Source organism: Piliocolobus tephrosceles, chromosome 3 (assembly GCF_002776525.5).
Source record: "Piliocolobus tephrosceles isolate RC106 chromosome 3, ASM277652v3, whole genome shotgun sequence".
Classification (NCBI taxonomy): domain Eukaryota; kingdom Metazoa; phylum Chordata; class Mammalia; order Primates; family Cercopithecidae; genus Piliocolobus; species Piliocolobus tephrosceles.
The window spans coordinates 21,218,763-21,243,500 of record NC_045436.1 but is presented as its reverse complement, the minus strand read 5'-3'; the positions used below and the strand labels follow the sequence as shown (position 1 = coordinate 21,243,500).

Here is a 24,738-nt window from a genome sequence, read left to right as displayed (position 1 = left end):
GGCATTATTCCAATATAACTCTTGTTTTAAAGGTGATCATGGTTTTCATCTCTCACGTTCAGACAAAATAATAAACAAAATATGTTTACCATTTTTAAGAAATAATTACTGTCCCAAAGCCAAGAGTATGTGATGACTCGAGAACAAGCTCTCTGAGAAAGGGGTAAGTGGAGTTGAAAAGCCACACAGAGGCAACGCAGTCTGCAGAAATCTTCCACCTCCTGCAGGGATAGGCAATTACTGTGCACCTGCGTACAATAAAGAAGATGAGAACAGCCACAATGTCACGCTGTGAAATGGCATTGAAATAGGCACTCCATGAAGATACATATCTTCAAAGTTTTACATCTACATTTGTGAGAAAGTCCCCTTCCGCATATACAAAATCTGGCTGCACTGATACAGAAGTAGGTAAGAGGGAGGGAAAGCTCCAGGCTTAGTAGTTTACATAATGCATTTCCTAGGATTTTCAGTGAAGCTGGACTTTAAATGAGCTGGCAGCAAAGGAAGTCCCTGACCCTGAGGTCTGAGCATTGACAGAGTCCCATGTAAAATGCTCTGTCATTTCAGAGAGTGAAGAATAATTTCCACAAACCCATGGCAAGTTCAGGGTGAGAAATCCCGGATGGCAATCTATCTGTAACACATATTGAATGAGAAATCAGGGAAGGAAATGGTCAAGTTTCACCTCCTGTGGCAGACTTCAGAACTATTTACGAAAGGGTTATCACATGGAAGGTTAAAAAAAAAAAAAAAAAAAAAAAACCTTAATCTGGGTATCTTCATAGAGCAAAATTCGGGGTAACTGAAATTACAAGGAGATTGATTTGGGTTCAACATGTTCATTTTTTAAAATTAGAACCACTAAAAATATCATGCATGGTCATATGAAAATATTTTTCCAAAAACAATTAGGAAAATACAGTAAGGAGATTCAAATGAGATTGTGGTCCCTATCCATCTGTAAATCATGTAAGAAAGAAGCAAATTAATCACTATGAACTTTTATGAGAAATCAACGTTTATACCCAGAACCCTATGATCTGTGCTATTCACACTCCCACTCACAGCACATCTTCAGCATACCATAAAAGTGAATATATTAAGGTAATTATCATTTTTAAGTATGTCCTTAAAATTCTGACAATCATGCTGAAATAATGTAAAGTGTTTAAGTTCTCCATTTTTTACTGTTTATCTTCAAAAAGTATTCAAGGTCACAATTTTAGAGAAATCTACATAGCTAAGATCTACTGTATTACATACTAAATTAAAATATTGGAGTGCTCTGTCTCCTACATTTAAAAGACTATTGCACAATAATTCAGGATCTGGGCTCTGAAAACTGATTCCAGCCAAGACACTGCATGAGTCAGTTCTCCTATATGTAAAAAATCAGGATAGTAACAGTACACTTTCTCATAGGGTTTCTGGAAAAACTAAATGAGATTAGACACGTGAAATATCTAGAATATCACCAATACATAGTAAACCCTAAGTATTACCTATTATTAGCTAGTCTTCATAACATTCCAGTTTTGTAGGTTGAAAGCAGCTATTAGCACACATTGGACAATCAATATCCTTAGCTAAGTGAATTAATAAATGTGTTATCAGTCAAGAGAAAATCAAAGATGGGAAATTCAAACTAAGGAAAGAATCAAGAAGGAGGAAGCACAAAATGCTCACGGCTCTCTCCATTCTCTATGGTGCTCCTGAAGAGTTAAGTTATTTTGTTTGGTTGGTTTTTTTTCTTTTTTTTTGAGCAACTAGAAGAGTATTGTTGTCATTTGTTGGGATGGAGAAGAGTGAGGCGGGAGCAGGTTTGGGGAGTTTGGTTCCAGAAATCCTAAATTTGAGATGTCTATCACAAATCCAAGTGAAAATGTTGAGTTGGTGGTTCAGACTAGAGGTCTGAAATTTCTCTAGTTATCTCAAAGGAACATTAAAATTGCCTTCCAAGATATGTGTGATCAATAGCGGTAGATATCATGTCTATTTCTTCTCTCTCCCCAGATATATTTATTTTTGGCACGTGTTACCATGCACAAAGTATATCATGCTGATAGATTTAAGAAATGGACAATTTTCTCCTATAGAATACTAACTTCTTGAGCCCTGTACAGTCACATTTTTTTCTTTCTTTTTCTTTCTCTTTTTTTTTCCTATTTCTTTTATTGCTGTTTGTTTTAAGAACAGAGTTTTTCAGCCTGAAACACACTGACATCTAGACTGCATACAAACTGTGTATGTGTGTGTGTGTGTGTGTGTGTGCGTGTGTGTACTTATACAAGCAGAGATGCATATAGTAGAGCGGAAAATCTATGTTCCTCAAGATTCCTAAAGGGCCCTATAAGCTGAAAACAATTATACAAATTCAGGTTCTCTATAGTCTCAGTGATACTAATAAACAACAACAGAACCGTTCTTTTAAATACACAGCTTAACAGAGCAGAATCATTACAAGCTGTGGAGCCAACCACCCTAGTCAAAATCTAGGCTGCCTTTTACCATGTGATTTTAGGTAGGTTAGGGAAGCCTTGGTCTCAAAGTCTTGAATTGACAGGAGAGAGCGATCATTGCTCTACTGAAAAGTTGTTGTCAGATTACATGGTGTCAGGTAACACAAAGAGCCTGAAACACAGCATACAGAACGGCCTCTCCTCCAATTTGTTTCTTTTCTTCTTCCTTCTCCCTTTCTCTGTTTGTTAGAACTGGGTTAATAACTACTAAGTGAAACACCAGATAAAACTTACCGTACATTGTATTTTAAGAAAAACACTAAATTATGTAACATAATATTTTCTTATCTATACAGATTCTAATTGTTCTCTCCTTTTTGTTATTTAATACACGTAACTTGGTGTGGGAAGGAGCTAAATTCCTAATGAAGAAAATGGCCGTCAGAAACCAAGAGTATGTCAACAGTGGAGAACCTGATGCCACCAGTGAAGCTACACCAGTTACACCTGATGAATGACAGCTTTCTGCCCGGCGGCTGCCTTCTTTTTACTTACTAAGACATGATGATGGTACATTCTCAAGGATAGTGAACATGACGTGACACAGAGAACACGCTGGATGTCCGATCCTTCTGGACATAGGCACTGAAGCAGAAATAGAGTCTGACACGCCTATCAAAAAAGAAATTTCTTCAACTGTCAAATTATTTAGAAATATTCTTTTACTCAGAAGTGCTCTTACTTGTAAGAAACATAAAGAAAATGACTGTATAGATTTGACTAAACAGAACTTTAAATGTTTAGTTTAAAAATGTATAATTTTAATGATAGAAAATTAAAAAATAATTACAATCAATATGGCAAAGAAATATGAAAACCTAAATATGTACAGAAATAAATAACTCAATAAGAAATTAAGATTTAGTAAAACATGAACAACTGATTCACAAAGGAGGAAATTGATTAATAAAAATGAAATCATTCCATTTTACTAAAAATCAGATAAATATACGTGAAAACAATAATTAGCTTGTTATAAATATCAATATCAAAATTTTAAAAATAATATAATGCAACATTGAAAACTGTGCAGTGAGTCACCTCTCTGACAGATTAAAGATGAAAGTACAGGTAGATATAGAATTTCTGCAAAGCTCTTTGACAACATCCATCAAGATCATTAAATATGTTCATGCCTTATGATCCAGTTTTGAATTTCTGGGAATTTAGCATAGCAGAATAATCATCCAGTATGTATACAAAAAATGTATACATCAAAATGTTCATTATAACATTATTTATATCAGCCAAAATTTTGAAGTAATTTCAGTGTCTAGCATTAAGAAAATATAATGCACTCATTAGATATTACATTTGTGAAAACTTCTTAATGACAAGAAAATATGTACTAATCTTAATGAAATGTACACTAAAAATATATATACAGTCTGGGAATGGTGGCTCACAGCTATAATCCCAAGAATTTGGGAGGCCAAGGTAGGAGGATCACTTGAGCCCAGGAGTTCAAGACCAGCCTGGGTAACAAAGTGAGACACCATCTCTATATAAAATAAAAATGAAATATTAGGCAGGCATGGTGGCATATGCCTGTGGGTCCAGCTACTCAGGAGGCTGAGGTGGGAGGATCACTTGAGCCTGGGAGGTCAAGGCTGCAGTGATCCATGACTGTGCCACTGTATTCCAGACTAGGCAACAGAGTGAGGCCTTGTCTGAAAAAATAAGAAAAAACACCAAAAACACATATATAAACTATACACACACACACATATATATACACACACACACACACACACAGTATGTCCTCAGCTACATAAAAATATACATTAAAATGCTAATATCAAGTAGTGGAATTATGAATATTCTCACTACTTTTCTGTTTTTTCCAAACTTTCTCATGCAACTATCTTTTACCATTTGAGAATCAGAAAAAAAAAAAAACAAGAAAGAGGTGCTTAGTAATCCACCATGATAAACAGTAGTATAAAGCATAGTTTGAGAAGATAATCAGAAAATTAGATTTAAGGTATAATTAATTTCACATTTTGACTGTTTATATGGCAAATGATATCTTAGAGCCCTCCTCAATTTGAATAATGGAAAATAAACATTACTGTTGCATTAAGTACTATACCTTTCTAGTTTTGCAGAGTCTGTCTTAAAATACGGCTCCCAGAAATGAACATAAAATTACATATGCTATCCGATGAATTCAAGGTACATTGAGAGCATGACATTCTAAGATTCAGATAATATACATGTACTAAGGAGGTATATGGCACCCTTTAGCCTGGTCTAAGGACTGAACTAATCAAAAGTTGGTTCTCATTTATCAAATTCTATCAAACTTTTATTTAAAGAAATGAAAATGTTAATACCTCTTCCATCATATCATTCCATTTCAAATGTTCAAAATGAAGTGCTAATGCTAAAATCCTTCTTTCTTCCAAGTGTTGTATGAGGCTTTTATATGCACTCTGAATCACTGTTTCATTCTGTAAAAGGGAGAAAACCATATAAAATACCATAAATAAAGTGTTTCTCAGCTGTAAAAAATGAGACACTTGATGCAAATCAAAACCACAATGAGATATTATCTCATGCCAGTCAGAATGGCGATAATTAAAAAGTCAAGAAACAACAGATGCTGGCAAAGTTGCAGAGAAATAGGAATGCTTTTACACTGTTGGTGGGGATGAAATTAGTTCAACCATTATGGAAGACAGTGTGGCAATTCCTCAAAGACTCAGAACCAGAAATACCATTTGACCCAGCAATCCTATTACTGGGTATATACCCAGAGGAATATAAATCATTCTATTATAAAGATACATGGATAAGTATGTTCCCTGCAGCACTACTCACAATAGCAAAGACATGAAATCAACCCAAATGCCCATCAATCATAGATTGAATAAAGAAAATGAGGCACATATATCCCATGGAATACTATGCAGCTGTAAAAAGGAACAACACCATGTCTTTTGCAAGGACATGGATGGAGCTCGAAGCCATTATCCTCAGCAAAATAAATGCAGGACCAGACAACCAAACACCACATGTTCTCACTTATAAGTGGGAGCTGAACAATGAGAACACATGGACACAGGGAAGGGAACAACACACACTAGGGTGTATTGGGGAAACAGGGGAGGGAGAGCATCAGGATAAGTAACTAATGCATGCAGGGCCTAATAACTAGGTGATGGGTTGACAGGTACAGCAAACCACCATGGCACACATTTACGTATGTAACAAATCTGCATGTTTGCATGTTCTGTACATGTATCCCAGAACTTAAAATAAAGTTAAATTAATTTTTTAATGAGATATTTGAATTCTACATGTGTTATAAGGTATACTAAGCAAAATCACCCTCAAATGTCTTTAGGGCAATTTTTCTTAAGCTCTGATAAACATGCATATTCCCTCTTTGCCAAATTAATTTTTATTTCAGAGTATAATGAATTGTTTTGGTATCATGGAGCTTTCAAAAATATAGAAAATTAGAGAAGGTAGTATGAACCCCCAATCCTGAACAATTATCAACATATAATACATCTATAATATTTATTGAGACTAATTTAAACAGTCCAAAGGGGGTGAGAAAAATAACTTTCAGAGAAATACTTACAGATAATGAATCAGGAAATAATTTCACAGAAAATAAAATCATCAATTTAAAAAGAAAAGAAGGCCAGGCACAGTGACTCAGGCCTGTAATCCCAGCACTCTGGGAGGCTGAGGCAGGAATATCACTTGAGCCCAGAAGTTTGAAACCAGCCTGGGCAACATAGCGAGACCTCATTTCTATTAAAAATAAATAAATACATAAATAAGGTTATTCTTAAGGAGAGACCAATCAAGACCCTAGTATTGCATTTTTAAGTCAGAGTCTGGTATTTCTCAGGCAAAATAGAGACTTACTGGTAACAGTACCTCTTCTCAATATGAAAATAAAGTCTAGAGGCTGGGCATGGTGGCTCACACCTGTAATCTCAGCATTTTAGGAGGCCAAGGCGGGTGGATTACCTGAGGTCAGGAGTTCAAGACCAGCCTGGGCAACATGATGAAACCCCACCTCTACTAAGAATTCAAAAATTAGCCTGGCATGATGGCAGGCACCTGTAATTCCAGCAACTTGGGAGGCCAAGGCAGGCAGGAGAATTGCTTGAACCCAGGAGGCAGAGGTTGCAGTGAGTCAAGATCACACCACTGCGCTCCAGCCTAGGCAATAGAGCAAGACTCGATCAAAAAAAAAAGAAAAAGAAAAAGAAAATGAAGTTTAAAGTTCAAAAAAAAAAAAAAAATACTGGGAAATATTTTAATGACAGAATAAAAGTAAAGCAAATAATAAGCATGACAAACATCTCTATGTCTTAATTACATGAAGGGTGTTTCTCAAAACATGATAAATTTTAGTTGGTTTTATTGCCATATTGTACATTTAGAAAGCAATTTCCCAACCAAAACTAAAAAACAAAGGTGGAGCTCCAATTTCAAAGGGCAGAGATCTGCTACAAAAAGTAAAAATATGAATTATATTTAAAGATTTTTTTGATAAACTATCAAATGGCCTGCATCATCAGAATTCATTTCAAAATGTGAAAACTGAAACAAAACTAGATTCACTCATAAGATTATTAATATATTTTTTGACTCCCAAGTTTCATAACATAAATACTGCATAAACCTTATGTCAACTATACCAAAATAATGAGTCTATCATAATTCTTTGAAAATTCTACAGACTTCATGAGTTTATGTTAAGGAAAGAAATTATCTCATTACTTGCTTGTCAGTCTTCTTCATTTCTTTCTCATTAAGAGTCCTTCCTCCATATTAGCCATCATTTCACTGCCTATATGCAACACACGAACCTCTAAACACATGGATTTCCAGTTAAATGCATTTCTTACTTTCCATGATCTGGGCAGCAGGACACCCTATGGCTGAATATAGAAACTAGAGACATACTCTTTTGTTGAAATCCACTGTCAACCTTTTATTCATAAAGGAAAACCACTTCTTTACTTACAACACTAACAAAAAAAAAGTATGGGTTTTCCACACCAATAATTCTCTAATTCTCTCCAGACACCAACTGGGTGCCATATAATTTAATTCCATTCTGACACTAACTACCCTAAGTTAACGCAGGGCCCACAGGGTAGGGATTCAGTCCAACAAGACTGCCTCCCACTTCAGACATGAATCACAAATGCCAGGCTTCACATGCTGATGGACCAGCTACAAATCTGGGGTTCCCTCTTCACGTTTGGTAATTTGCTAGCATAGTTCACAGAACTCAGGAAAAGTGGTTTGCTTGCTATTACTAGTTTATGATGAAAGATTCAACTGTGGAACAGCTGGATGGAATGGATGCACAGGGCAAAGTATGAGGAGAGGGGCTGGTGGCCCCAGTAACGCCCTGGGTGCACCATCCTCCCCGGACTTCCCAACCTGGGAGTTGAACAAACCTCACTGTTCAAGAGTTTTTATAGAGCTTAATATATAGCCGCTCTCACTCCCCTTCCCAGAGGTTGGTGGTTGGGACTGAAGCTTCCAGCCTCTGATGGCTTGGTCCTTTTGGTGGTCAGCCCAACCCTGAGGCTATTCAGGGGCCCCACCCTAGGTTACCTCATTAGGAAAAAATTCAGATGTGATCAACAGCAGCTCCTTACATATAATAAAAGACATTATTATTACTCAAGAAATACCAAAGGTTTTAGGAGCTCTGTGACAGCAACTGGGGACAAAGTGCAAATATATTTTGTATTATATTTGCATATAATAAGTATGTAAATAATATATTTCTTATACTTGCATATAAATAAATTTACTATACCACAATTAGGTATTTAACATGAGCAAATTACTTCAATACTCCAAATATTATTTTACAGATGAGGTGATAATATCATAATTAGATATGAATAGATAGATGTAATAATGCCACAAACCATATAGGAGTACCCTGAGAATTAAGAGAAATTTAGGAAAAGGAATTGGCATAAGTGCTTAATAAATATCCGTCATTATCACTGTTACCATTATTAAATTTATTACCTTTTTGGAGACTACCTATAGTAAGTTCCATTAAAAATACAGAAATATTGAGTTAGTGATTTTGAGAATTAACACAAGAAATCAGGACAAAAAATGAGAGTTATTAATGTCAATTACCTCCTTCGAAAAAGTTTGGTTTCTGTCTGTGCTTTCCATAGTATGTGCATAAAGTCTGAGAGTATCAGATTCATGTCCTGATGAAAGCACAACATTGACTTTCATTCCCCAGGAATGTATGATTAAGAAGTTAAAAAGGTACGTTTGTAAATCACTCAGGCCTTCCTCTGAAACTATCAGAAAATACGGGTAATGCTGTTCCAAGTATAACTTCCAATCTTGTGATAAGCATCCAGAAAACTCCGTTTGCACATCAATGTTAGTATTGTGTTGAAGGTGGAGAATTAAAGCAGTTCTCAATGAAAGAAGTTCAGGAAAATCAAAATATGCATATTCAGCATCCTGTGGTGACAAAAAGAAAAAAGTACATCATTTTGAAATCTTCCTTTAGTGATTTGTTAATTTTGTTGCTTACAGCACAAAGCCATATAGGACTGAACCCATGTGATCTAATTGTTTTGCTCAAGGGCCTTAAACTTGACTCATTTCACAAGTGTATGCCACAGGTCAAAATATGCATTATACAGAGTCATCTCCTTTACTTGAGCAGGCATACACTACTACTTCACTTCCAATTCTTTTACTCTCTATGTTCAAATAGGGATCAGAGTAGCAAGAGGATAGATGTACTTCATCTGAATTGAGAAGCTGTTGTGAATCACTATTAGTAGATAAAAATGTAACGTTCCAGGTGATGTGTCTCCTCCCTAAATAATGTAAGTCTTTTCTTAGCAAATCAAACTTTCTATTTCTCAAATTTACAAGAAAAAAACAACTCCACTAAAAAGTGGGCAAAGGACATAAACAGACACTTTTCAAAAGAAGACATACGGTCAGGCACAGTGGCTCATGCCTATAATCCCAGCACTTTAGGAGGCTGAGGTGGGTGGATCATCTGAGGTCAGGAGGACAAGACCAGTCTGGCCAACCTGTTTCTACTAAAAATGCAAAAATTAGCTGGGCACAGTGGCGGGTGCCTGTAATCCCAGCTACTTGGGAGGCTGAGGCAGCAGAATCACTTGAACCCAGGAGGCGGAGGTTGCAGTGAGCCAAGATCATGCCACTGCACTCCAGCCTGGGCGACAGAGAGACTATGTCTCAAAACAAAACAAAAACAAAAGAAGACATACATGCAGCCAATAAGCATATAAAAAAAGCTCAACATCACTGATCACTAGAGAAATGCAAATCAAAACCCCAATGAGATACCATCTCATGCCAGTCAGATGGTTATTATTAAAAATTTTTTAAATGAGGGTTAAAATAACTCAACATAAAATAATGACAGATGCTGATAAGGTTACAGAGAAAAAGGAATACTTAACACTTGGTGGGAGTGTAAAGTAGTTCAACCATTGTGGAAAACTGTGGCAATTCCTGAAAGATCTACCATTCGACCCAGCAATCCCATCACTGGGTATATACCCAAAGAAATATAAATCATTCCATCATAAAGACACATGCACGTGTATGTTCGCTGCAGCACTATTCACAATAGCAAAGACATGAAATCAAACTAAGTCATCGATGATAGGCTAGACAAAGAAAATGTGGTACCTACACATCATGGAATACCATGCATCCATAAACAAGAATGAGATCATGTCCCAAATGCAGAAACAGAAATCCAAATACTGTATGTTCTCACTTATAAGTGGGAGCTAAATGATAAGAACACAAGGACACATACAGGAAAACAACAGACACGGGGGCCTGCGCAAGGGTGAAGAGTGGAGGATGGGAGGAGGGAGAGTATCAGGAAAAATAATTAATGGGTACCAGGCTTAATACCTGGGTGAAGAAATAATCTGTACAACAAACCCCCATAAGACAAGCTTACTTATATAACAAACCTGTACATGTACCCCTGAACTTAAAAAGTAAAAAAAAAAATCTGTTTTTAAATGATATTGACAATCTAGCCTACTAGACTGTCATAACTTTAAAAGAACCCTGACTTTTCTATAGGTATCAATCAAAACACTGCTTTTACTTTTAATGGTGCCAAAACTAACCCCCACCCCAAAAAATCCTGTGCATAAAGATTGAACAAATATAGACTAGAATTCTTAGCAGTAAAACAACAATTGCTTCTAGGAGTAGGATGAGGGAATGGGTTCATAAAATACTTTTGTATTTGGATTGAGATTTGTTAAAATTGGAAGCCATTTAATCTGTAATTTTTAAAAACCATAGCATAACACTGTTGAGGATGTTTATATGGATCAATCCAAATAAGGACAGTGCCCCTATTGAATTTGCCATTCTACTGGAATGTAAATACAATTTCTTCTCAGTTTTGGTCCTAAAGGGCTTCCTAGAATTTAAGCATACAAATTCAGAGAGCAAAGAAAGATTGTTGAGGGAAGTCTACCTCCTATCTCATGTTCCTAGATGACCTTAAAATAAGTATCTATTGTTGCAAATAAAAATTAATTTTAGCTATCAACTACTATAACTTAATGACATTTCTAGAAGATTATATTTAAGAACTGTAGAATATATATTATTTCCAAGAACACACAGTACATTCACCAAAATAGGTCATACATTGGACCTCAAAACAAGTCCCAATAGATGTTTAAATAACTGAAATTATACAGAAATATTTTCTCCAACCATAATGGAATTAGAAATCAATGATAACACATCTAGAAAAAAACAAGAATTTATACATTAAAACAATAGTTTTTTAATTTTTAAAATTATCCTTAAGTGACTTTATAATTGTACTTTCTTTTTGGTAGAAACAGGATCTCACTTTGTTATTCAGGCTGGTCTTGTACTCTTGGCTTCAAATGATCCTCCCTGCTCAGCCTGTCAAAGTGTTGCTATTACACCTGTGAGCCACCTCACCTAGACTAATTGCATATATCTATGGAGTACAGGGTGATATTTTGATAAATATGAATACAGTATGTAATGATCAAATCAGAGTAATTAGCATATTGATCACATCAGACACAATTATTTGTGTATGTACGTGTCGGAAACATGCCAAATCTGCTCTTCTATTTGAAAAAATGCAATAAATTACTGTTAATTATATCCACCCTATGGTGCAATAATGTCCTCCAAGATCATCATGTTACCACAAATGACACAATTTTGTTTTTTATAGCCAAATAGTATTATATAGTGTATATACACATCACATTTTCTTTATCCATTCATCTGTTGATGAACACTTAGTTGTTTCCATATGTTGGTTGTGTGAATAGTGTTGCAATAAACACAGGAGGGCAGGTGTCTCTTTAACATACTGATTTCCTATCCTTTGAATATATACCTAGTAGTGGAGTTGTTGGTTCATACAGTAATTCCTTTTTGTGTTTTTTGAGGAACCTCCATACTGTTTTCCATAATTACTGAATTAATTCACATTCATATCAGCAACATATGAGTTCCCCTTTCTCTACATCCTTACTAGCATTACAATATCTATTCTAATGGGGTGAGATGCTATCTTATTATGATTTGGATTTGCATTTCTCTGACGATTAATAATGTTGACTATGCTTTCATACACATGTTGGCTATTTGTATGTCTTCTATGGAGAGATGTCTTTTCAGCTGACTTGCCCACATTTTAATTGGATTATCTTTTTAAAATTCTTTTGCTATTGAGATGTGTGAGTTCCCTGCATATCCTGGATATTAATTCCTTGTAGGATAAATATTGACAAATATTTTTCCCATTCTGAAGGTGTCTCTTTACTCTGTTGATTACTTCTTTTCCTGCACAGAAACTTTTTAGTTTGATATAATCCCATTTGTCTACTTTTGCTTTTGTTACCTATGCTTCTGAGGTCGTCTCCATAAGATCTTCACACTAACCAATGTCCTGAAGCATTTCCCCTATTTTTTTTCTAATAGTTTCATAGTTTTGGGTCCTACATTTAAGTCCTTACTCCATTTTGATTTTTTAATATAGTGAAGGTGAGGGCTCAGTTTCATTTTTCTGAATATGAATATCCAATTTCCTGAGCACCATTTACTGAAGACACTGTCCTTTCCCCAGTGAACGTTCTTGATACATTTTTGTCAAAAATCATTTGGCTATAAATACATGAATTTATTTTGGGGTTCTCTATTCTGTTCCATTGCTCCAACTGTCTATTCTTATGCCAGTACCATGCTGTTTGGGTTACTAGAGCTTTGGGAATACCTTGAAATCTAGTAGTGAAATACCCCCAACTTTTAAAAAAATAATTTCTAAATAATCCACTGGTCAAACAAAAAAGAATCACAAGAGATGTTAGAAATTATTTCTAATAAATAGTAAAGGAAAAAACCATTAGATGCAAATTTGTGATATGTAGCTAAAACAGAGCTTACAAGAAAAATTGTATTGTTCATAAATAGAAAATAAAAAACATCTTAGCTTAAAATTTCAATTTATGAAGCTGGTGGAAAAAAGAGTAAGAAAAATCCAAGAGAAACAAATAAAGGCAAGGGTAGAAATCAGTGAAATGACTACAGCTAACATGATACCTAGTAGGGAAATAACGGACACTTTCCCTTTAAGATCAAGAACCAGGTAAAGATTCCCACTCTACTTCAGCATTTCTAGAGGTGCCAATCACTGTAATAAGGCAAGAAAAAGCAATTAAAAAATAAAATCGGAAAACAAGAAATAAGCATGTATTTATTCACTGAAGACACTGAAAAATCTAAGAAATATACAAATAATCAACTGAAATTAATAAGTTGTTTTAATAAGATTACAGGAGGCCGGGCACAGTGGCTCACACCTGTAATCCCAGCACTTTGGGAGGCCGAGACGGGCGGATCACAAGGTCAGGAGATCGAGACCATCCTGGCTAACCCGGTGAAACCCCGTCTCTACTAAAAACTACAAAAAACTAGCCGGGCAAGGTGGCGGGCGCCTGTAGTCCCAGCTACTGGGGAGGCTGAGGCAAGAGAATGGCGTAAACTCGGGAGGCGGAGCTTGCAGTGAGCTGAGATTGGGCTACTGCACTCCAGCCTGGGCGACAGAGCGAGACTCTGTCTCAAAAAAAAAAAAGAAAAAAAAAGATTGCAGGATACCAGTTAACAAACAAAACCAAAATCAATTCTACTTCTATATACAAACAGCAAAAAATAAAAAATTATTTTTAAAAATTCAATTTACAGTAAGATCAAAACGTGAAATATCTTGAAATAGATTTAGCAAAAGATGTGCAAGACCTCCACACTGAAGACTACAAAACTGATAAAAGAAATTAGAGATCTTAAAAAAAACAGATATACATTGTGTTCACTAACTGAAAGACTATATTGATCTATAAATTTAATGAATATCAATTAAAATCCCATTTTCTTTTTAAATAGAAATTGGCAAGCTGATTCTAAAATTTGTGTGGAAATGCAGAGAACCTAGAATAGCCAAAGTTAAACAAAGAAGAACAGAGTGGGTTTCAAGATTTACTATAAAATTATACAAATCAGGACATTGTGGTACTGGTAATTTGTTAAATCCTTTGATAGAACATAGGAGAAAGCCCAGAAATGGACCTACACATACATAATCATTTGATTTTTGATGAAGAAACCAAAGCAATCTACTGGTAGAAGAAAAATGTTCTCAACCATGGATGCTGGAACAAATGAACCTCAATCCCCAATTCACATCACAAACACACAAAAATTAATTCAAGAAATATCATAGACCAAAATGCAAAAGCTGAAACTACATACTTCCAGAATTATTAATAAATATAGGAAAATATCTTTGTGACTAAGAGATAGGCAATGATTCTTATCAGGATATAGGCACAATAACCATTAAAGAATAATAAATTAGATTTCATCAAAATTAAAATATCTGGTCATCCAAAAATAGCCCTAAGAAAATGAAGTGGCATAAGAAAATGAAGTGACAGCTGGGCATGGTGGCTCATGCCTGTAATCCCAGCACTTTGGGAGGCCAAGGCGGGTGGATCACGAGGTCCAGAGATGGAGACCATTCTGCTAACACAATGAAACCCCCTGTCTACTAAAAATACAAAAAATTAGCTGGGCGTGGAGGTGCACACCTGTAGTCCCAGCTACTTGGGAGGCTGAGACAGGAGAATGGCATGAACTCGGGAGGCAGAGGTTGCAGTGAGCTGAGATAGCGCCACTGCCCTCCAGCCTAGGTGATGCAGCAAGACTCCACCTCAAAAAAAAAAAAAAAAAGAAAAAAAGAAAAGAAAACAAAGAAGGAAAATGAACTGGCAAGCCACAGACTGGGAAAATATATTTGCAATAATATATATGACAAGAGGTTGTACACAGAATATATCAAGAACTATTACAACTCAATATGAAAAAGATAAAGAATCCAATTTAAAACGGTCAAAAGATACGAGCAGATGCTTCACAAGTCATAGTATACAAACGAACAATAAGCACTTGAAAAAGTAGGCAACATCATTAGTCATTTGATAAATACCAATTAAAACCCAGGGACATACCACCACACATCCAACAGAATGGTTGGACTGACCAAATACAAATGTTTGCAACTACATAGGGCACCACAACTCTTATTCATTGCTGGAGTTAGTGTGAAGGGGCACAACTACCTTAGGAAAAGCTTTGGCAGTTTTATAAAACATGTATTTCAATCACAGATATATGTACAAGGAAAATGAAAACTTACGTCCACACAAAGACTTGTGTGTGAATGCACATAGGAGCTTTATTCATCTAGGCAAGATATTGAAACAGGAAAATGGGGAAACAAACCATGGCACATTTCTACAATAAAACCTTACTCAAAAGCGATAGAAGGAGCAAAATACCACTGCACACAACAAAATGGGTGCCTCTCAAAATTATTATGTTGAATGAAAGGTTTATACAAAGAGTTCACACTGTAAAATTCTATTTATTAAAAGTTCTAGAACTTTGGGAGGCCAAGGCAGGTGGATCACTTGAGGTCAGGTGTTCGAGACCAGCCTGACAAATATGATGAAACCCTGTCTCTACTAAAAATACAAAAATTAGCTGAGCATGGTGGCATGTGCCTATAATTCCAGCTACCTGGGAGGCTGAGAGAGTAGAATCACTTGAACCCAGGAGAAAGAGGTTGCAGTGAGCCAAGATCATGGCATTGCACTCCAGCCTGTGCACAACACTCCAGCCTGTGCAACAAGAGCGAAACTCCATCTCAAAAACAAAAACAAAAACAAAAAAAAGTTCTACAACAGGCAAAACTAAAGAGGCAATAGAAAGGATTTAAACAGTGGTTGCTTCTAGGGGATGGAGTGAGAATGGACTGGGCAGGGGCATGAGAAGACATACTGTGGAACAAGAGTTTGGGTTACACATGCATGCATCTGTCAAAACTCAATGGACTGGTAAATGCTATGCACTTGCCAAAGCTCATTAAATGGCATTAGGTTGGAGCAAAACTTTTTGTAACACATTTAAGAACTGTGTACTTTATTTCATGTAAATTTTACCATAAAAAAAAGTGCAAATAAGTACGGAACTCTAGTTAATGGCATGTATGATGAAATGTTTCAGAGTTAAATGTAATGTCTATAACTACTTTGAACTGTACCCCCAAAATAAAAGGATTGAAAGGTGAATAAACGCATGGATACGCTTACAGATACATGAAGAAGTAAAATAAAATATAATTGTAGGATTTAGATGGTGGAATATAGATATTTGCTCCACAACCTTTCAACTTATGTATATTTGAAATTTTTATAACAAAATATTGAAACCTAAAGAATGGGCTTCCTGGCGCTTATCACAGGCTGAATTCTTATACTGACTGTATAGAAAAGGAGGTAAACTACCCCACATACCCCTCAGCCCAGGCTCTGTGCCTGATCTATATTGTGAACGTGGGAACAGAGTTGAGGAAAAAAAAATTAATAAAATAAAAAATATAGAATGGTTATCTCTGAGTAGTGAAATTATGGGTAATTTTTTCTTTTGTTAACCTGTCTTTTTATATTTTCTATGATGGCATGCTTCATTTTAGGTCAAAGACTATTTAGGTTAAGAGATTTCAGTCATAATCTTCAAAGGACTAAAAAGACATCAATCATCACACATTACCTTGAAGAAAACTATGGCGAATTGTCCTCCATTACTCATAAGATCCACAAGATACCATTCAACCAGATAGAAAAAGTGGAGATTCTGTCCCCACTTGAATGATTTTACACACAGGCATGTGACAAGCAAGGAATCTCCATCAATCACAAAAAAATTAGATTCCACAAAATCATTTAATATGCTGGAATACCTAAAATAAAAATCAAAGAGAATAAAAATCACAGATGTTTCACAGAGACTTTGTTGCTGTTGTTGTTACTATTGCATAAGGTACTATTTGTTGAGTACTTCATGCCAGTCTACGATACCTTTTCAAATAGCAACTGTCCTTTATAAGAAGGAGATAGCACAATTACTATTTTATTAAAATAAAATTAGGCTCAGAGAGGCAAAGGAATTTATCCAATGCTAAATGGCAGAGCCAGGATTTGAACTTGAGAATATGATTCTAAAGGCTGTTATTCTGGATAAGGACATATATAACCCCCAACTCCATAAATCTGACTGCTTTAGGAAACTATCTGTTCAGTGACAGCTATGACAACCATAGGAAGAAGAATGTGTTCCCATCCTCTCCAAGTTGCCCCAAGATAAATAGGTTGAGTGATCATGTATACGTATACAGGTTAAGAGGGATGTCGATACCCAGAGTATACAATAGTATAGCTCCTTCTTTTTTCACTTCACAGTACTTACCCAGCTTTTGGCATTTCATTCAAAATTAACTTTGTCATTTTCCTGAAAAATCCTGCATGATCCTTTAACCCTAAAAAAAAAAAAAAAAAAAGAGAGACTTTTTGAGCCATCAATATTTTTACACAGCTATATAATTTAGTAATTATTAAGGAAAGGAAATACAGATATCCAATTACTTTGTAACATTATTGAATCTGAATATCTTACAAGATTGTGGTTTTATAGGCTACAAATATCAAAGATTGAGAATTACCCATCGTTGCTGCTTCTTGGGCTATAGGGTAGAAGAGTAGAGCTGGAATTTATTAAATATGGCTGATATATTTTATTTTGGTACCTCTAAAAGGGCTACATTTGATGTGAATGGCACCTCTATAATAAATGAAAAACAAACAGAACTGCATTTATTCCTAAAACAAAGAAATGAACCAAAAAAAATGGTTACAATTTTCACAGAGCAAGCAGTCTAGTAAATAAGCAAAGATTGATCAAATAATCATACAAACAATTTCAAATCACAAATGTGACAAAAGGCACAGAGATGAGGGTGGCTTCCCTAAGGAATTAATGCATGAACTGAGATCTGAAGGAATGAGTACTCTCTTAGAGTTAATTTGCCCCCCAAAAAAGGAATAAAAAGTATTCTTGGCAAAGGGAACAGCATGCACAAAGGCCCTGTGACAGAGGACAGTATGGAAAGTACGAGATTCAGAAAAGAAGTGAGTGCAGTTGCAGCAGAGGGTAAGGCTGTGACAGATAAGGTTAGAGAAAAAGGAAGCTAGGGAGTCTTCTAAGGGATTTTAAGGTGTTTCGTCTTCACCTTCAGAGCTAAATTCAGCCATTGATGGGTTTTAAACTGGTTGTAATTTGATTAAACTTGCATTTGGAAAACATTATCTTTAGTACAGAGAGCAGACTGGAAGGGGAGATGCATAGAGAAAGCTACTGAAATAGTCCTATAGAAAGATGATGGTGGTTTGAGGTAATGTGGTGCTATTTAGAGCTGGAGAGATGCGGATTTATCAGGGGGGACATTTTGAAGATGAATGTGACATAGTTTGGCAATAGATTCCACATGGGAAGGGAGAGTTGGGAATGTCACAGATGACTCCTCAGATCCTAGCAAGGACAAGAGGATGGATGATGGGGCTTGGACAAAGCATGCTGAAAGGTGGACAGTTTCTGGGCTAGAAATAGAACTGTCATTTGATTTCTAAAGATAACTGAGGAAATGAGTATATTTTGCAGGTAGAAGAAATCACTGACCGGTGCTTATTAGTGACTCTGGGTCACTCCCAAAATAAGTTTCTGGCCACTCCTGATCACTCCCAAAATGAACCATTGGCACTCAAATCCTTGTCTTGGGAGCTGATTCTGGGAGAACTCATTTCTTCACTTCATACTTACCATAAAGAATAGCAGCAATATACAGTTAGAACTCAACATGGCCATGGGATTGGTAAGTAGAAAAGTAATTATAGCCAAAGAAAGTACAGTCTCTGCGAAACTGAAGGGACAGAAAGCAGAATGCGTTTATTCAACAACTATTGAATGAGCAAACACCAGCTGTGTGACAGGCACTGCACTTGAGTCCAGTGAAAAGGACAAAAGTAGGCTTTGCTGCACTCTAGGAGCTTATCATCTAGTAGAAAAATAAAATAAAATTTTAAATATTTAAAAGTTAAGTACTATTTAAAAAATAAAAGAGTTATAACGAATTGGACAGGATTGCTACAGACAGTATCTCCAAGAAAGCAACATTTCAGAGGAGCCCTGAAGGAGTGAATGGAGTGGTCATTCAAAGAGCCCCTTCCGTTTAAGAGAGAGACAGGTTAGGAAAGCCTAAATCAGCTTTTTTATTAAACACTGTGATTTTTAAATTTTAAAAAAGTAAGGATCCTCAGATATAAAAGGTATACTGATCGGACAGAAAATAAACATCAAAAATGAAGACAAATAAATAAACAAACTAAAAAAAAAATCAAAATATTCTAAAAGACATACTGAGAAAACAGAGATAATTTGGAAGCCAAAAGAGAAATTTTGAAAATTCCAACTACAATTTTCATATAGAATCAAAGATATTGAATCTATGAAATAGGAGCTTGCATGCTACTATTGAAAAGAGAAAATACAGGAACAAGGAAGCACTCTTGAAAATTCAAAGATTGCAGATATAAAATAAATTAGTTTGCTGAACAATAAAACAGAATCCCAAGTTAAAAGATAGAGTCCAGAAAGACAATGAGATAGAAATCAGAGAAACATTAAGACACATGAAAGATTGATCAAAGCTTATATAATCCATTAAAAGTTAATCCCGGAGGAAATAACTGGGATACCAGAATGAGTGGTAAAAATAATCGAAAACATAATGTGAGAAAATGTAATTTAAGAAGACTGCCTCAGGGCTGAAGAAAAATATGAGTCCCTAGATTAAAAAGATTCTCCAAAAACAAAACAAATTTGATGAAAAAAGAGAAAGCCACAGCTAGAGATATCCTGATAAAATTTTAGTGCTCCAAAGATAAAGAGAAAATCTAAAATCTGGCAAAAAGGAGAGACATTTTAGTCACAAAAGAATGAAAATGAAAGAGGCATTAAAATGAGTAAGAACTTGAGCTCTGAAACCAGGATGCCTGGGTTGAATTCCTAATTGTACAACTAACTAGTCGTGTGGCCTGAGGCAAATTGCTTCCATCTCTGTTTCTGTTTCCTGTCTGAGAATTTGGAATAGTATTATTATCCTAGGGTTGTCAAGATAAAATGTGTTAATATATAAACTGCTTAAAGAGCACCTGGACATAGTGAAAACTGATTAAAGTCAGCTCTTTTAACATTATGGCCAACACTGAATGCTCTGACACATGACCAACATCTTTCATCCTCTTTAATGTTTTGAAAAGTCCACTGTAATCAAGTTTTAATGATACAGGATGCATTTCCTATTTGGATCTGATCACAAAACTTGACTCCATAGTGAATACTGTATATACAGTTTTTTGTTGTTGTTTTTCAATTTTTAGACTCAATATATAGACAAATAACAATGAACTTAATTTATCCAGAGAACTAAAATGTAAATGCTTTGAACATTGTTAATATATTAAAATAGCTAACCAATTTGAGAAGTACAAAGAGGGAAAAACGGTAGGAAAAGAGTAGGAATGCTATTATTATCATTTCTAAAAAAAAAAAAAAAAAAAAAAAATAGGGAGCCCAGAAATAGCATCCAAAGATAATGTTATATACTAAATGTTTATATCCCCCCCAAAATTCATATTTTAAAGCCCTAAACCCCAGCGTGATGGTAATTGGAGATGGGGGCTTCAGGAAGTAATAAGGATTACAGGAGGCCATAAGAATAGGGTCCTTATCTGATAGGATTGGAGTCTTTTTAAGAAGAAACATGAGAGAGCTCATACTCTCTCCCTTCTCCCTTCTCCCTGCCGCCTCCCTCCCCACCCCCTACCCCCATGTGCTCGCTCTCTCTCTCAGAACACAGCAAGAGGGTAGTCATGTACAAGCCAGGAAGACATCCCTCAACAGAAACTGAATCAGTCAGAATCTTGATCTTCTACTTCACAGCCTCCAAAATAGTGAGAAACAAATTTCTGTTGTTTAAGCCACCACTCTATACTATTTTGTTGCGGCAGCTTTAGCAAACTAAGAGAGAAGATAAATCAAAAAATAAAGATTTAAGAAATAAAAGTTTTTAAAAAGAACATGCTTTGCAATGAAAAAAAAAAACAAAACACTTATCCTCTATTGTCACGTTATACAAAGTGTAACCCTGATTAAGTAAATAGTATGAGAAGTTTGTCTTTACAGAAGTAACCCAGTTCAAAAAAATAAAAGAAGAAATAAGGAATTTAAATTTTGCTCATTTTGAAACATCTAATAAATTAATAGATCTAGATATTGAACATCAATGGATACTAACATCATAAAAATAGAGATAGCAAGACATTCTCTGTCTCTGAATGGAATATGAGGCCATCTATGTGAACTCTTAACAAAAATACAAAAAATTAAAAATAACTGATTATGCCTCTAATTCTAAGAACTAATAGAGAATAGCAAGGAGAGACAGAGTCAGAGATGAAGAGAGAGAGAGAGAAAGAGGGAACCCTATAGATTAAAAACCAAGACATTTATACACCAATTGTAATGGGAAGACTTTCTTTTGGATTCTGATGGAAATTTAAAAAATTGAAAAAAAAATCATATGTATCAGATCAGAGATATCAACTGTCCACTAAAATTCATGCTCCTCCTTCCACATGTAAGAATTATCACTGAGAAGTAGCTATCTGGCCAATGACTAAATTTTCCCCATTCTTTTGCATCTGGAGATAGGCATGAAATTAGTTCTTACCAATGGAATTTGAGTGGAAGTGATAGCCAGACTTTTGAGAAGTAGGTATACCTTCTCTACTCTTACTTCTCTTTAAAAAGTTAGGTGCAAAGAATATTAAGACTCCAGGGAACAGTGGAACTACCATATGGAAGAAACTGGGTCCCTGAATCACTATAGGTCCCACTGGCCAGGAAAATCTGCTTTGAACTCTTAGAAAGACAATATATATAAATTTCTACTGTGTAATGCCACTCAAATTTAGAAGTTGTAATTGCTACAGAAGTTAGCATTCCCTTACTGCTACAGAAATTGGTACAAAAGTGAAATCCTGGCCGGGCGCGGTGGCTCACACCTGTAATCCCAGCACTTTGGGAGGCTGAGGCAGGCAGATCACAAGGTCAGGAGATTGAGACCGTCCTGGTTAACACAGTGAAACCCCATCTCTACTAAAAATACAAAAAATTAGCCGGGCTTGGTGGCAGGCACCTGTAGTCCTAGGAACTCAGGAGGCTAAGGCAGGAGAATGGCCTGAACCCAGGAGGTGGAGCTTGCAGTGAGCCCAGATCCTGCCACTGGACTCCAGCCTGGGTGACAGAGAGAGACTCCGTCTCAAAATAAATAAATAAATAAAATGAAATTCTTCCTATCATTACATAATTGTATAGTGCTATCATCTCTTAATCTAAAATGCCATGAACTGCAAGATGCACCATCATTTTATGTACCACTAATTTTCTTAATACTAACAAACTATAACATACCACACAGATATAATTTTCATCCTCATCTTAGATGTAAAAAGAGAAGACGCGGATTATAAAAGTATTAACATGGTATGTATCTCCACCCTAATGGACAGATAACAGGCAGTGAGAAACTAGGCTTCTTGGACTTAAAAGTTGGAAACCCAGGTGATGCAAAGCAAAATATCTAGTAAAAATCATCCCCTTGAAAACTAGGAAGCCAGCCACATGCCAACAAGCCTGATGCTCACAGAAAAGTGATTGGAAAAGGTTGATGGTCAATGTCTATAGTGTTTTAGTTGCTGTTTTTGAGGAGTTATGACCAAAGAAAAATGGGAAAGAGAAATGTCTTAAGAAAGAACTGGGTGGTATGAAAGCAGAGCTAGAAGGAAGAGAATTGGCTGGTCACAGTGGCTCACACCTATAATCCCAGCCCTTTGGGAAGCCGATGTGGGAGGATTGCTTGAGGTGAGGAGTTCGAGACCAACCTGGACAACAAAAATGAGACTACATCCCTATGTAAAAAAGGACGGGAAGGGAAGAGGAGGGAGAGGGAAGGGGATGGAGGGAGGGGAGGAAGGAGGGAGGAAGTCACGGAGGAAGGGAGGAAGGAAGGCGCGGAGGAAGGAAGGAAGGGAGAGAAGGAGGGAGGGAGGGAGGGGAAAGTAGGAGAAGAAGGAAGGGAGCCAAGAAATTTGACAGTGACAGTTTCTGTACTGCAAATAAAAAGTGACAAGACTTTAAAAAAAAAAAAAAAACTGGCTCAACAAAGACTCATAAAGAGTTCTGTTAAACAGAAGGACTTAGTCTTGCTGCAAATGTTATGTGGAGGTGTTACCTTCCCAGGCCAGACTATCATTTCAAATGAACTTAAGACAGATTCTGCCAATTTGAGACAGAATTAAGGATGAAAATAGAAACTCTCTGGGTGTAATTAACGGCATAGGGAACTAGAGCATCAGAAGCTGGATACATTTCTTAGAGAATTGTATTTCCAAGTAAACTGTGAGCTGCCTTAAAAATGGTTACATCAGTAAAACAAGCAGCAGGTTATAAAAAAGGGTTATATCAGTAAATCAACCAGCAGGTCCCCATACTTACAAAGCAGAAAATGAGCCTGCAGCAGGGAAAACCGCAGAGATTTCCACCCATATCAATATAGCCGTGGATGATAATTAACATGGCTATTTTATTAAAAGCCATAAAGCCAATCATGAGAAGAAATTTTAAAAATATATAACTCATATTGGAAGACAAAGTGGGTGGCTTGGGTGTTCCTTTCACAGAGAGTCGTTGGCGTCTGTCTAAAGTTGATAAAACAAAAAACTGATTTGTAAGCATATAAGTTATAAGCAATCAAGAAAGAAATGTATATATTTGGAGTGGTAACGCCTCAAGAGAACTAAAACTGGGAGACTGAGTATGAAGGGGAAAGTAGTAGAGAAGGTCATTTAATTTTTGTTTTCTGTCTTTCTCTTCTGCTTCAAATAAAACCGATCAATAATGACCCAGCATATCATGGGGTATCATACAGCAATTATTAAATGAGACTGACAGGTACCAATAAATCATGAACCAAGAAAAGCATACCAGTATGACAGCCAAAATATCTTTTAAAGATAGAGATGGACAGATGATGGATGGATGGATGGATGGATGGATGGATGGATGGATGGATGGATGGATGGATAGAAACAGAGATAGGAGCTACAGACAGAAACTTGTTTCTTTGTAGAGTATCAGGAAGGATTTACACTAAACTACTCCCAAATCTTTGGGATAGAAGGGGAAGGGCCTTGGAAGCATAATCCACCCTCATTTATTTTAGTACCCTCAACTCTCACCACCTGAGTTCCACTAAACTTCAAACTGCAAATCTTAGGTTGAATGATATGTTACTGCTTTCAGGAGAATACTCGAAATCATGAAGGTCTGTATGTGGTTGATGTTATGATTTGGACTTCTTATTGTGTCTTTAAAGGACTTGCTTCTGTCTGGTTCTGACCGCTTTTTCTAGCAGTCATTAGGAGCTTCATAATCCTTAAGTCCCCATCCCGGACGATGTCAGCTTCTTCACGGAAAACCTTGAGGACTTCATTATACATTTGTCAATGTGACTTTGTAAACAAAAGAGAAGCGGGGAAAGAGAATGAAGTACCTTCCGGGGAAATAACAAAGCCTGACTTCCGCTACTAAGAGCTTAAATCCAAGA

The 24,738-nt window shown here is 36.1% G+C and overlaps 1 protein-coding gene and 1 pseudogene across 2 annotated transcripts in view; one reads left to right on the top strand and one right to left on the bottom strand.

Annotated features, from left to right (window-relative positions):
* DDX60L (DExD/H-box 60 like) overlaps positions 1–24,738 on the bottom strand; it is a 112,913-nt gene that overhangs the window by 87,507 nt on the left and 668 nt on the right. Inside the window, exons 2-7 of one of the 2 annotated variants that reach the window (XM_023228720.2) lie at positions 17,424–17,493; positions 16,728–16,917; positions 8,667–9,008; positions 4,859–4,975; positions 3,018–3,134; positions 90–248 (exon numbers count right to left, since the gene is read on the bottom strand). In XM_023228720.2, coding sequence (XP_023084488.2) covers positions 90–248; positions 3,018–3,134; positions 4,859–4,975; positions 8,667–9,008; positions 16,728–16,917; positions 17,424–17,493 — 995 coding nt within the window. The remainder of the gene's footprint in view (positions 1–89; positions 249–3,017; positions 3,135–4,858; positions 4,976–8,666; positions 9,009–16,727; positions 16,918–17,423; positions 17,494–24,738) is intronic. The other variant, XM_023228724.2, reaches the window with a different exon arrangement.
* Positions 16,398–16,522, top strand: LOC111554259 (annotated as a pseudogene).